At 41.7% G+C, this 13,858-nt stretch overlaps 1 protein-coding gene across 1 annotated transcript in view; it reads right to left on the bottom strand.

Moving 5' to 3' along the window:
* Window positions 1-769: 769 nt before the first annotated feature.
* The window catches only part of LOC127526151 (uncharacterized), a 53,235-nt gene continuing 40,146 nt past the window's right edge, over window positions 770-13,858 (bottom strand). Inside the window, exons 13-14 of the mRNA XM_051920698.1 lie at window positions 8,275-8,456; window positions 770-1,700 (exon numbers count right to left, since the gene is read on the bottom strand). Coding sequence (XP_051776658.1) covers window positions 1,599-1,700; window positions 8,275-8,456 — 284 coding nt within the window. The 3' untranslated portion in view covers window positions 770-1,598. The remainder of the gene's footprint in view (window positions 1,701-8,274; window positions 8,457-13,858) is intronic.

Below are 13,858 nucleotides of genomic sequence, written 5' to 3'. Positions count from 1 at the left end.
GCGCTGAGGCCAAGTGCTGTTGCGGCTGTCTGGGAATCCAGAAAGACAGCCATAGGGGAGACCCATTTGCTTAACAATGGATAAACATGGTAGCATTTATCTTGTTTCTTTCTTAATAACCTCAATCTGTAATAAAATATGTTTTTATTATGTTGGGTAGTGATCGATTATGTTTATTTTGTTTGTTGATGCTTTAATGTTTGTTTGAGGTGTGCAGTTTCCCCTGCCGGACTAAAATGGTGTCTCCCGGTGTGAAAGCAAGCCGTATGGGAGAATGGAGGAGACAAGTAGAAATACAATTTTGGCCACAAGTGGTACAAGTAGCCTTCTCTACAGAAGGCGGGATGGGGCGGAGACATAGCTCAGGGGGGCGTGGTGCAGAGCTCAGAGGGGCGTCTACATACACAGGCGGAGTTACGATCTCTGCAGTGAGAGGCTTCTCACAAGAAGTGGAGTTTTTCTGATCGATTGTGGAGACTTGTAAGGTAGGGTTAATGTGTGCAAAGTGCACCAGACATAGGCTGAGCAGTTAGTTGCTTTTAAGGAGCAGTTTGAGACCCCTGTGAACCAAAAACAGCTCCTGAGAATTTTTCTTTTTTTGGAAGAGCCGCGTTTATGGTATGGACTGAAGCAGAGTCCAGTTTTTTGTATTTTTTTAAGGCTGCTAATACCCTTTACTGGAATATACCCTTGGGCCCAGTCAGTCCCGAACTACTAGCAGGCCATCTGCTTCAGTGTGAGTGTGTGTGAATGTGTTCACCCTGTTCCTACGCCCTATGCTTGCTGGAATAGACTCCAGCCCCCACCACTACCCCCCCTTCCCCGACCTTACTCAGGATTAAGTGGGTTTAGAAAATGGTCCGGTATGTTGTAGTGTCAAAATGGTAATCATCTTGTTGCAGCTGAGAGGGTTCTTTGGTGGGGTTTGCTGGTATAGCTTTGTTTCTGTTACACTGTAGTGTAACCACAGTGACCACCATAGCACAGAACTTGAGAATCCCCTCCTTAGGTCTTGCCAGCTCAAGATGGGTCTCTTTTGTGTGTGGACCCTTCTAGTGAGTGCCCTCTTCCCAACTTTTATAAGAGAGAGTAAACTCATTACCATTTGCAAACTCTTCCAAATTAATGAAAGCTACATTTCCTACTGTAGGGTTGGAATCACACAAATTAGAACTGCACTATTGGAAGACTTAGGTGTGACCCGAATGGATGCCATCCAAGTGGGGTCGTCTTTCAGCTTGTGTTTTGTTTTCCTTCCAGCATTGTCTCACCAGTATGAGAGCTGCTCAAACATTGTGTATTTGAACTGTAAATTGTGTTGCACTGTTTGTACTCCCTGTAGTACTAATGAAAGGCACTATATGACTTGTAACCTAAATAACAGATTTCTCTCATGCATTTGTGAACGATCCTAGGAGATGATAAGTTATGGTTGGCCTAATACGGAACATTCTTTCGACAAACTGTAGGGCATTCACCTTTCATACACCTCCATAGACTTGAATCCTGCCCCACTTAATTTATCACAGAAGAAAACACACAAGAAAAAGAGGAAGTCAGTGAGATACACGCGCAGGGCTTGTTCTTCTTTTGTTAACTCAGATGTTCAGCTTCTCCAAGGCGTTGGCGAACTGTAGAAGTTCAGTCATTGAGTTGAATCCCATTTCTCTTCTCAGACTCTTAAAGAAGAAACTAGGAGCCTAAAAACAAGGAAAGAAAAACAGACCTGAGAAGTAGGATCTGTCATCACAGCAGATGATTTTACCAGTGGTGGACAAGGCATTTAAATAATTCAGGGTAAGATAGATCATATTCAGTTGTTAAGAAGACGTTCCTGGCTTCTGTGTCTGCTGCTCATACACTCCCTAGTTGCTGTAGCCTTGAAATGAATTGAATATGTCTGGAAATGGATGGATAGGTGACGGTGGTATTGTGTTTTTAGGTGTGTTCACATATAATGAAACACTCGTTTTAAGTTGATACATTCACTGTGTTCAGAAGACATTAAGTCTTTGTGCAGTACCCTTTCATTAAACTTAAATTCCATATGATTTTTAAACTAAACTTTATTTCACTACATACACATGAAAATTGTGGACAGTGTTGTGATTTAATAAATGCATAGAACACAAAAGGTTGGGTAAATGTGTAGTGGTCCACTTATTACTGCAGAAGTTAAGCTTGGTCTGTTTTAGACCATTGCATTTTTCATGTAATCTTAAAATTAATTAAATTAGTGTATTGGTAACAAAGATAATGATGCTTTTCTGATGTAGGGTGTCCAACATATATCTCAAAAAAAAAAGATCATAAGTCAGCTTCCACAACCCCACAAAACACATGGTATTTGGGACAAAAATCAATTTATTTCAGTTCTTAAAGTGTGTGTGTGTGTGGGGGGGGGGGGTCCTTTATGCAAAATATCACATTTTATGCAGATCTGGAATAGTTATTGGTATTTCTGCTTTGCACGCTCCCCCACTATGACCTATTGTCTATGGGGGAAGAGTGAAAGCTTTAGATTCATCAGAAATTTTGATCTCCGGTTTTTGATGGATCTCGATGTTTTAGGGTACCCTGACACCGAAAACATGAATATCTCGATGATGGGTGTGTCTGTGTGTCACAGTATTGCCTTCAAAACTAATCAGCACGAGAAAGAGGGCACTCTAGAGGAACCCTCAAATACCGTAATTCTGCAATTAATTATGAATTCTTCTTGTTGATTCCTATCGTAATGACCCATTTTGGGATCAGAAAGATTAGCATCAGAGCAGTAAATAATTACTGAAATGTTATGGAATAGTTCGGGTAACTTGGTTCCTATGGTGCAAAGCCTACTGTCGCTCACGACTGAATTCTTTTCGTATTTGGTTACGTACATATAACTGGATTATTTTAATTTAAATTGACTTAATTTAACTGTGCAAAGAGAAAATGGGAATGCCACGTTTCAAGGATTAGAAAAGTGTTATTTGAGTAAGATTAACATACAATAACTGAGTAATGACAACAGTCCCTGAGATGGATTTTGCTTCTGTTGACAGAAAATATTCTGATTGCTTTATTTCAGCGCAAATGAATTGTGTTAGTGCCATCCAACACAATTTAGTCAATGGGCGGAGTGGTAGCTCTGAGGCTAGGGATCTGCACTGGCAATCGGAAGGTTGCCGGTTCGAATCCCGTAAATGCCAATAGGGACTCTGCTCTGTTGGGCCCTTGAGCGAGGCCCTTAACCTGCAATTGCTGAGTGTTTTGAGTAGTGAGAAAAGCTCTATATAAATGCAAAGAATTATTATTAATATAACTAGAAAAAGTAATTCCAGCAAACATAACTATTTTAAGTCAAAGTAACTTAAATACATACTGTACATTGAACATTCCCAATAGTTCATTATTTTGAGTAATTGCAAAGGCCCATGTCTGTCGGTCTGTCCACATAAAACAACTTGCCCATATGGACCAATTTTTTTGCACTTATTCTTCAAAGAAACGTAAAGAAATTTATTGAGACTGTTCAATTTTCATACTGGTATCTCAAACAGATCATGCAGCACAAAGATTTCAAATTTCAAAAATTTCCATTGAAACACATTAGTGAATTTGTAAAGCTGTTGCCATTTTGTGCTCTGTTTTGAATAATTATTGCAATTCTGTGACCATTTTTCATGGCCCTGGCTTTGTTGTTTGCCATTGTTTAACCTGTTGCTGGTCACATGAGATCACAAGTCATGTGATGGCACCAATACTGCCAATCCCCATGTTTGAAATCCTAGCAATGCTTCAGGAAAGGTGCACTTAGATCAGTGTTTCTCAACCACTGTGTCGTGACCCACTTATTTTTTGTTGTGTCGCTCGTCGTGTGGTGGGTGTGGCAATATGCTGTAATCAGCGCATGCTCTCCAACCTCCTCCTCCTCCTCACATGTTGCTATTGTTTCTAATAGTAGTGGGTTGTGGTGGGTCACCGCTCTGACGATCGCACTTCAATCCCTCACTTGGTCTGACATTTGTGTTCAATTCATCAATTTGAACCATCATTCTTACGTACATGCTTGATTCAGCAAGGAAAACTAAATCAAACCCCAGCTCTGATAATCATGCTCTAACATTCATACTTGATTCACTATCCACTTGGTAGGTCACAAAGATACTAACATGGGAAAAAGTGGGTCGCGACACTAAAAAGGTACACAGTGAATTAGAGCACATATAGTGCCAGAAAGGATCCTACTCCATTTGGGCCCTTGAGCAAAAAACCCTTAACCAGAAAATTGTTCCGGGGTGCTGTACAATGGCTGACTCTGCACTATGACCTCCAGAGGTCATGTGAAATGACAGTTTCCCCTCGGGATTAAAAAAGTATTTCAAATCAAAAAAATCGAAATATACAAGGGCTCTCTGCCCACCCCATGAACACTGGCTGCCTTTCTTGCTCACTGGGATTTTTGTTGCTCAGCCACAGGGTATTACTAAATGCAGAATGAGGAATTGGTCACCATTGTTACCATAGCAGTAAATGAGCCATCTACAAAAGCCACATGCCTGCGCCCTCAGGGTCCACCGCTACCTGCATTGAATGACTTCATATTTTTGTAATGCACCACTGGCTTAAAGTGTGTCCGGCTAGAGTAAGAGAACCATATGAACATAAATCATCTGTGACATGTCATGTGTGGGTGGTGAGGGAAAAACAAGAACACATTTCCTTCTGCATTTACGTAACTTCTTGGCTTCACATGTTAATTGTTTCAGTCCAAGGAAGGGAAGGGCCTGCAGTCTCTGACCTCGGCAGTAGAGCCCAAGTCATTCTGAACTCGGAACAGCATCACTGATGGCCCTGGTGCTAACTTGATAAAGAGCATGAATGAAGTAATCTGTGCATAGTTGGTGGTCCTGTTTAAATCCTACTGTGGCCTTCTTGGTCTATTGTGGTGCTGCTTTGACTTATTTTATGTGCTATGTCATACACATAATAATACAATACAATACAATTTTATTTTTGTATAGCCCAAAATCACACAAGAAGTGCCGCAAATGGGCTTTAACAGGCCCTGTGTCTTGATAGCCCCCCCAGCCTTGACTCTCTAAGAAGACAAGGAAAAACTCCCAAAAAAACCCTTGTAGGGAAAAAATGGAAGAAACCTTGGGAAAGGCAGTTCAAAAAGAGACTCCTTACCAGGTAGCTTGGGCGTGCAGTGGGTGTCAAAAAGAAGGGGGCCAATACAGTACAATACACAGAACAGAACAAATCCCCAATACAGTGTAAAAATAAAAATTTTACAAGTACGGACCAGAATTTTACAGTAGATGATATCACATAATATGATGTCAGCTGCCCTGGTCTGCATCGGGGCCACAGGATCAGAGCTTAGAAGCGCAACCCTGTTGGGGCCCGTGGCCAATGCCAGGGGGGCACCCGGAGGATTATGGAATCATGGACTGCAGCACTTCTGCCACAGCACCTGGAGCACATCCGGGGTGTTATACTTCTCTAGCGCCTTCACCACAATCCAACCTCTGCTCCTTAGGGACAAGCTGACAGAGATGGGAGTAGATTCATACGTAGTGGCATGGATCGTGGACTATCTTAAAGACAGACCTCAGTATGTGCGTCTTGGGAACTGCACGTCTGACATTGTGGTCAGCAACACAGGAGCGCCACAAGGGACTGTACTTTCTCCGGTCCTGTTCAGCCTGTATACATCGGACTTCCAATACAACTCGGAGTCCTGCCATGTGCAAAAGTTCGCTGATGACACTGCTATCGTGGGCTACATCAGGAATGGGCTGGAGGATGAGTATAGGGACCTAATCAATGACTTTGTTAAATGGTGCGACTCAAACCACCTACAACTGAACACCAGCAAAACCAAGGTGTTGGTGGTGGATTTTAGGAGGCCCAGACCCCTCATAGACCCCGTGTCCATCAAAGGTGACTGTGTGCAGAGGGTGCAGACCTATAAATATCTGGGAGTGCAGCTGGATGATAAATTAGACTGGACTGCCAATACTGATGCTCTGTGCAAGAAAGGACAGAGCCGACTATACTTCCTTAGAAGGCTGGCGTCCTTCAACATCTGCAATAAGATGCTGCAGATGTTCTATCAGACAGTTGTGGCGAGCGCCCTCTTCTACGCGTTGGTGTGCTGGGGAGTCAGCATTAAGAGGAAAGACGCCTCACGCCTGGACAAACTGGTGAGGAAGGCAGGCTCTATTGTTGGCATGGAGCTGGACAGTTTAACATCTGTGGCGCTCAGCAGGCTCCTATCAATTATGGAGAATCCACTGCATCCACTAAATAGTATCATCTCCAGACAGAAGAGCAGCTTCAGCGACAGACTGCTGTCACTGTCCTGCTCCACTGACAGATTGAGCAGATCGTTCCTCCCCCAAACTATGCGACTCTTCAATTTCACCGGGGGGTGTAAACGTTAATATTTAACATTATACAAAGTTATTGTCTGTTTTTCACCTGCATTATTATCATTCTTTAATTTAATATTATTTATTGTATCATTATGCTGCTGCTGGAGAATGTGAATTTCCCATTGGGATTAATAAAGTATCTATCTATCTAAAAGGGGCCGCCTCACTCCATTAGTTTTTTTTGTGCTCTGACATGAACTGTCAACTGTGGGACCTTATATAGACGGGTGTGTGCCTTTCCAAATCATGTCCAATCAACTGAATTTAGCACAGGTGGACTCCAATGAAGCTGCCGAAACATCTCAAGGATGATCAGGAGAAACAGGATGCACCTGAGCTCAATTTCGAGCTTCACGGCAAAGGCTGGGAATACTTATGTACATGTGATTTCTCAGTTTTTTTATTTTTAATAAATTTGCAAAAACCTGAAGTAAACTTTTTTCACGTTGTCATTATGGGGTGTTGTGTGTAGAATTCTGAGGAAAAAAATGAATTTAATCCATTTTGGAATAAGGCTGTAACATAACAAAATGTGGAAAAAGTGATGTGCTGTGAATACTTTCCAGATGCACTGTAGATTGTGTAACTTAATCTAATTTCCTGAAGTTATACATATAGAAGGGAAGGAGGCAATTGAGGCATCCTGATAAAGTCTACACAATCATGAGTACAAAAGGAGAAAGTAGAGTCACACAGGACTCTACCAAGACAAAATCTGTCTATGTATTTCAATTGTGAAGAAATAAGCAGTTTCTTACTTGACGAAGTTAGAAAATGTACTTAGTTAACTGATTTGAAGGTTGGAGTGTTTTATGTTGTTTGTTCACTTCACCAAAAAAAAAAAAACATATCACACTTTTGCTTTTTAATTTTGTTTCTTCACAGGCATGAGTGTGATGGAGATTTGCTCAGACAGCCACGCTGCTGTTCATTCAGGCCTTGTTAAATTGCAGCGTTTTGCAGACAGTTGGAAAAAAAAGAAAATACAAAATCCACAAGTTGTAATGAGCTCTCTAAAGCAAAATCAGTAACATTCAAACTAATCTGTGTTTGAAATTGTGCAAAGTTTTTCTCTGTCTATTTCAAGGATAGGCGACATGCAAGAGAGAGTTGCTTTTGACAAGATAGGTTAGGTATCTATTGATCCTTCCACTCTCTAAACCCACTTACCAGAGCAGGGGACAGCTGGAGGTCCATCCTAGCAAGCAAGGGGAAAAAGGCAGGACCAACAACTAGACAGTGAACACATAACATACACATACTAGGGCCGATTTAGCAAACCCAATTCACATAACCAGAATGTCTTTGGACTGTGAGAGAAAACTGGAGCAAACCCTTGCAGATCACATGCAAACTCCATGCAGGGATGAGGCTGATGGACTCCTTAAAACGAGGTAGCAATGCTACCACTGTGTTGATTATTAACATTGACATTTACTATGGCCTTAAAAAATGAGGAAAAAATATGCTTCATTTGAGACTTATTTTAGTAATACAGTGCATCGGCTGGAGAAGCCAGGCCCCCAGCCACCCTTTAAACTCTGCCCATACCTACAACAGACACTATATAAAAGAGACACATTGTGCTACATACATTTTTGATTTATCTGCTCATGCATTTACTGTTAAAGATACTATATTCAATAAACTATAATTTAGACAAAAATGTTGTGTGGTCTCTTTGTTGAACAAAGATTTAAGATGAGTTGCATCTCCAGACTCAAAATTCTTTACTGCTATTGTCCATAAAGGACACACCCATAAATCACAGTGGCTTCCTGGTATGTAACCTGAAACCACCAACCTCATCTGCTTATCTGGAAGAGATCCTCTCCATTACCCTTACCTCTCGGCGTAACTGCTGCAGCTGGCAGATCAGTGGGCCATCATACTCTGTAAAGAGATTGAGGCAGAAATCCAGCTGATTTTCTTTCAACCACTTTTCAACATCTTCTTTAGTCCACAAGAAAACGTCAGAGTCATTAGCATTCCCATTCTCCTGCTTGGTCGTGGAGGCCACAGCTGGACCTGTTGATTTAAATTTAATTAATGGATAAACATTGAAATTTGCATATTAGTAAGGCTTTTTAGCAACTTGCTGGTTAAGCATTTGGAGTGTAAAGCGTAATGATGGAGGTGCGGGCGTCTCACTGTGTCACCAAGAGTAGGTGTCTTTAATGACAAATGGTTACATAACACTAAATACAGTATATCAGATAGATAGATATGAAAGGCACTATATAATAGACAGAGAGACAGATATGAAAGGCAATATACTGTATACATTATCATAGAGATGAAAGGCACTATCTATCTATCTATCTATCTATCTATCTATCTATCTATCTATCTATCTATCTATCTATCTATTATAAAAAGAAATCTCCTGTCCTGGAAAACAAAAAGCATATCTACGATATGTGATCTTCTCGTAAGACAGTTTAAAGACCCGCGAGACCAAAGGCACGCCCAACTTACAATCTATCAAATAGGACAATAGGCAGCAAAACATTCAGTCTTGTCAAGGATTTGAGCACACACAGATCCAGGGCTCTCAGCGCATATAAAGCGTATAAGGTACGTTATAAATTAAATGGCGACATCTAAGCAAAGAAGAAAGCAGCGCGGAGAAAAGAGACTCAAATGCGTTGGACAGAAAAAAGAGCAAAAAAGAATAATCGAGGTGCAAATTCAGAAAATAAGGAAAGTAATTATCAGCCCGGAACAAGTGGAATTGAAAAAAAAGCACGTCCAATCCGGCTCAGAATTAAAAGACAATGAGTAAAAGAAAGTAGAACTTCATAAAGACGTTTACAAACGTTGATGCTAAACACATGTAGAGCAGGTTAGAGACTATGAAACCAGTGAAATTAGAAAGGCTCAAAAAAAAAAATGGCGCTATACACATGTGGAGAAAGTTAACGGATATGAAAGTAGGAAAATTAGAAAATATAAAAAAAGAAAGTAAAGATCGCAGTAGCGCAAACAAACAAACTGCCTCATTTAACTATGCACCAGTCTAACTTTGGTTTTGCACAATAATTACTACACTATTGCACCTTAACACTTAATTCTACTTTATTCACATAATTGTACTTATTTATTATGTTCTACTATACTGTTATCTTTCAATCTATGACTTTTTGTTAATCTAACTGATATTCTTCTAACTTTGCGCAGTTTTTGATAAGCGGATCAGGATGCATTTCACTGCGTGTTGTCCTGTATAACTATGCATGTGACAAATAAAGAATCTTGAGAAAAAACGGAGTTTACCGCACATGCATTTATTGGTTACTTTGTTCACATATATATATTTATCTGTCTGCTTATTTAAAAAGCTACATTTACCCCAGGAGTCAAAAACGTTCTGTCTAGCCCTTGTACAAAAACCTAGACAAACGCTGGGGTATCACCTTGGTAACCCCATGTACTTTTGGAACTGTGAGAGGAAAATAGCACTTTACAGACAGGAGTCCAATGCAGAACTCTACTTACTTTTTTACTTTGTAAAAAAAAATTATTAACTGCTGATGATGTAGATCGTTTTGTCTATGCTGAAATTCCAAACAGAGAAACCTGTCCTGACCTCATTAAAAAGATTCAGCATATTGGGACTCGCAAGATTACAAATATTGTTTTTACAGAAGTTCTGAAGTAAAAGTGAAACTAATGAAATAGCTACAATTCAAAGAAAAAAAAATCTTGAAAGTGTGTATCCAGAAAACCAAACACGGGGGTTGGTGAGCGAAGAGAGCAGGGGGCGAAGCCCCCTAGTGTATGTGTATATATATATATATATATATATATATATATATATATATATATATATATATATATATGGTTGAAATAGTTTACTGTCAAATAAATGCAAAGAGTACGCGACACGTGTTTCGCCCTCATTCTGGGCTCATCAGGCGTACAAACTCCACTGCACTCCCTGTCGGGAATCGAACCTCGGACGTCAGCGCCAGAGGCGATGCCCCTAACGTTGCGCCACGGCGTGTGGTTCGTTTATTTGACGGCATGTAGATCCGGGTAATTACATTCACGGCATTCGAAGTCTGTGTCACAATCTGATTGTATGGGTGGTTACCTACCAGGTAACGCTTGTGGTTGGCCAGCAATCTGCTAACATCCGCCACGGTGACACAGACTTCGAATGCCGTGAATGTAATTACCCCGATCTACATGCTGTCAAATAAACGAACCACACGCCGTGGCGCAACGTTAGGGGCATCGCCTCTGACGCTGACGTCCGAGGTTCGATTCCCGAGAGGGAATGCAGTGGAGTTTGTACGCCTGATGAGCCCAGAATGAGGGCGAAACACGTGTCGCGTACTCTTTGCATTTATTTGACAGTAAACTATTTCAACCATTCTATGATCTGCTCCTCACAAACTGAGGGCACCGTGGCGGATGTTAGCAGATTGCTGGCCAACCACAAGCGTTACCTGGTAGGTAACCACCCATACAATCAGATTGTGACACAGACTTCGAATGCCATGAATATATATATATATATATATATATATATATATATATATATATATATATATATATACACTGTATATATAAATAAAAAATCCAATATCTATCTATCTGTCTGTCTGTCTGTCTGTCTGTCTGTCCACTTTTCATGAGAGAACTACTTAACGGATTTAAATCAGGTTTTTTTCTATAATTTGCTTGAACATTCCAGTTGATTTTGCGATTTCTGTCATTGCACTATGTATTATAGTTCGCTTGCCGTACTAATTTATTTGTGCTTATCCAAGAGACATGCAGAGGGCCAAGGGGAAGGAGGCGGGGCCCTCCTCACTCACTCGCCAGCCTCGGGGCGTACCTTATGTCCGCTTAGCTAGCGAATGAGAGAACTACTTAACAGATTTAGATTGGGGTTTTTTCTATAATTTGCTTGAACATTCCGGTTGATTTTGCGATTTCCCTCATCACGCTAAAAATCATAGTTTGCTTGCAGGAGCGATATATTCGCGCTAATTTGAGACAGAGGCTGCGGGCCAAGGGGAGGGGGAAGCGTGACGTCAGGAGTGGGGAGCTGGGCAGGGGCCCTCTTCACTCTTCTGTTTCACTACTATGTGGGCAGAGCCATGGGGGACGGCTAGTAATAGATATATAGATATGAAAGGTACTACACTGTATACAGTAGTGATAGATAGATATGAAAGGCACTATATAATAGATAGATATGAAGGGCACTATATAATAAATAGACTGATAGATATGAAAGGCACTATACGATAGATAGATAGATAGATAGATAGATAGATAGATAGATAGATAGATAGATAGATAGATAGATAGATAGATAGATAGATAGATAGATAGATAGATAGATAGATAGATAGATAGATAGAAAATGCACTATACTCTGTCATAGATAGATATCTCTCACTGCAACATTCCACTAATCTACTTTATGGCAGAGTGGCCAGAGTTTGCAGAAATGCACATAATGGACTCTCAGACTGTGAGAAACAAGACTTTCTATTCCGATGAACTGTTTATCCTCAATTAAGCATCATGTCCATTCATTAGCTATGCAACACCATTTCAACAGTGAAGCACAGTGGTGGCAGCAGCAGTTACTTGGGGTACTAGTCAGGGTAGAGCGAGATTTTAATGGAGCAAAGTACAGAGATAATCTTATTGAAACTGCTCCAGAGTACTCTGGACTTCATGTTGTGCCAAACGTTCACCTTCCGACAGGACAACGACCCTAAGCACAAAGCAAAGACAAAATAAGAGTGGCTTAATGACAACTCTGGGGTATGTTCTTGTGTGGCTGTGATGATATGGGTTCACTCCACGCTCCCTTTCAGCTTCTGGGAGCCCTTGAACCCTTCACCATCGGTAATGTTACCAATGAGCTCGGCAGTGAGGCATAACAAATGGAGCAGGGGGATGGTGTAATAGTGCAAAGTGCGTTTATTATAAACAACAAAACAGTATCCAAATAAAATGCAGTGCCACCAAAAAGTCATTAAATAAATAATCCATAAAAACAGAAGTGTGATTGTGGAGGTTAAAAACACCATAGAAAAAAAAAACAATCCTTTAAAACGAGGTTGAAACAATGCTGGAAGCAGTCCCTTTAAAATCCAAAGCCCAGTGTCTTCTTTTATCTGGCGGCTCCCCTGCTTCTCCCATACGGGCTTCTCAACAGGGGAGTCGCCCTTCCTGCAGCTGACCTTACTACTGTCTGGTTGCCTTCTGTTCCCTGGCTCCGTACAGCTACCTTACCAGACCGAGATTTGGGTTCCTCAACGGCCAGGTCGCTCACACTTAGGCACACCTTCCCAAGACTCCACGACTCCCGCTGCCATCTTGGCCTTACGCGGCCAGCCGTCCTTCATCCCTGGTCACTCCAGCTCCTTGTTCGCTCAGCTGGAGTGACTGCTTCCTTCTGCCCCACAGAGTGTTGGCCAAACACCCCTGCTAGGGCTTACTGTTCAGCTGCTTGCCTGTTAGCACACTCTCGCTTTCTTGCTCGCTCACACCGGTTCTCTCTCCATACTGCTTTCTGCAACCTCTGGCTCTTTTTCTTTTACTCCTCTTTCCCTCTGACCGCTTCGTGCTTCTATTTATGAAGAGGACGTGGCAGCCGTGGCAATCAGCAGCTCCTGGGAACAATTACGGATGCGGACTGCTTCTCACCTGTGCACTTAGGTGAGAAACGCCCACATCACAAATTCCCCAGGCTTCAGCCACACAACCATGCCCCCTCACTAAGCCGCAAGTGCAGCACTTACTTATTTAAAACTGGCCTTTGACGGGAGCTGTGGACCCGCTATACCACAGTGGCCCAGCCAGAGCCCAGAAGTAAACCCAATCAAACATCTCCGGAGAGCCCCTGAAAATAGCAGTGCATCAATGGTGTCCGTCCAACAAGACAGAGCCTGATAGGATCTGCAGAGAAGAATGGCAGAAAATCCCCAAATCCAGGTGTGCAAAGCTTATCATGTCAAATCCATATAGACCCCAGGCTGTAAGCTCTGTGAAAGGGGCTTCAACAAAGTACTAAGCAAAGAATCTCTATACTTGTGTCAATGTGATATTTCAGTTTTATATCTTATATATAATTCACCAGCCTACTCACTCACTCACTCACGTCTGTCCGAAGCCGAATGCGCAGTCGCCTTCTGTGCAGCTGCCCGAAAAACCTTACGAGACCGACATCGCGGCAGGCGGCGGATTTACGGCGGCGAAAATTCAAAGAGAAAGGCGACTTCGACCAACATCCAACCCCAACATCGCGGCAGGCGGTGGATTTACGGCGGCGAAAATTCAAAGGGAAAGGCGACTTCGATTAAAGCTCTAGAGGCCTGAAAGGCGATTTCGACTACAGCTCGAGGCCTAATTATGCATTCATTCAATACACCTATATCAGGTTTGTGGTGCTTATACTT

Source organism: Erpetoichthys calabaricus, chromosome 17 (assembly GCF_900747795.2).
Source record: "Erpetoichthys calabaricus chromosome 17, fErpCal1.3, whole genome shotgun sequence".
Classification (NCBI taxonomy): domain Eukaryota; kingdom Metazoa; phylum Chordata; class Cladistia; order Polypteriformes; family Polypteridae; genus Erpetoichthys; species Erpetoichthys calabaricus.
Note: the sequence above shows the minus strand (reverse complement) of the source record. Positions and strands in the feature narration are given on the sequence as shown.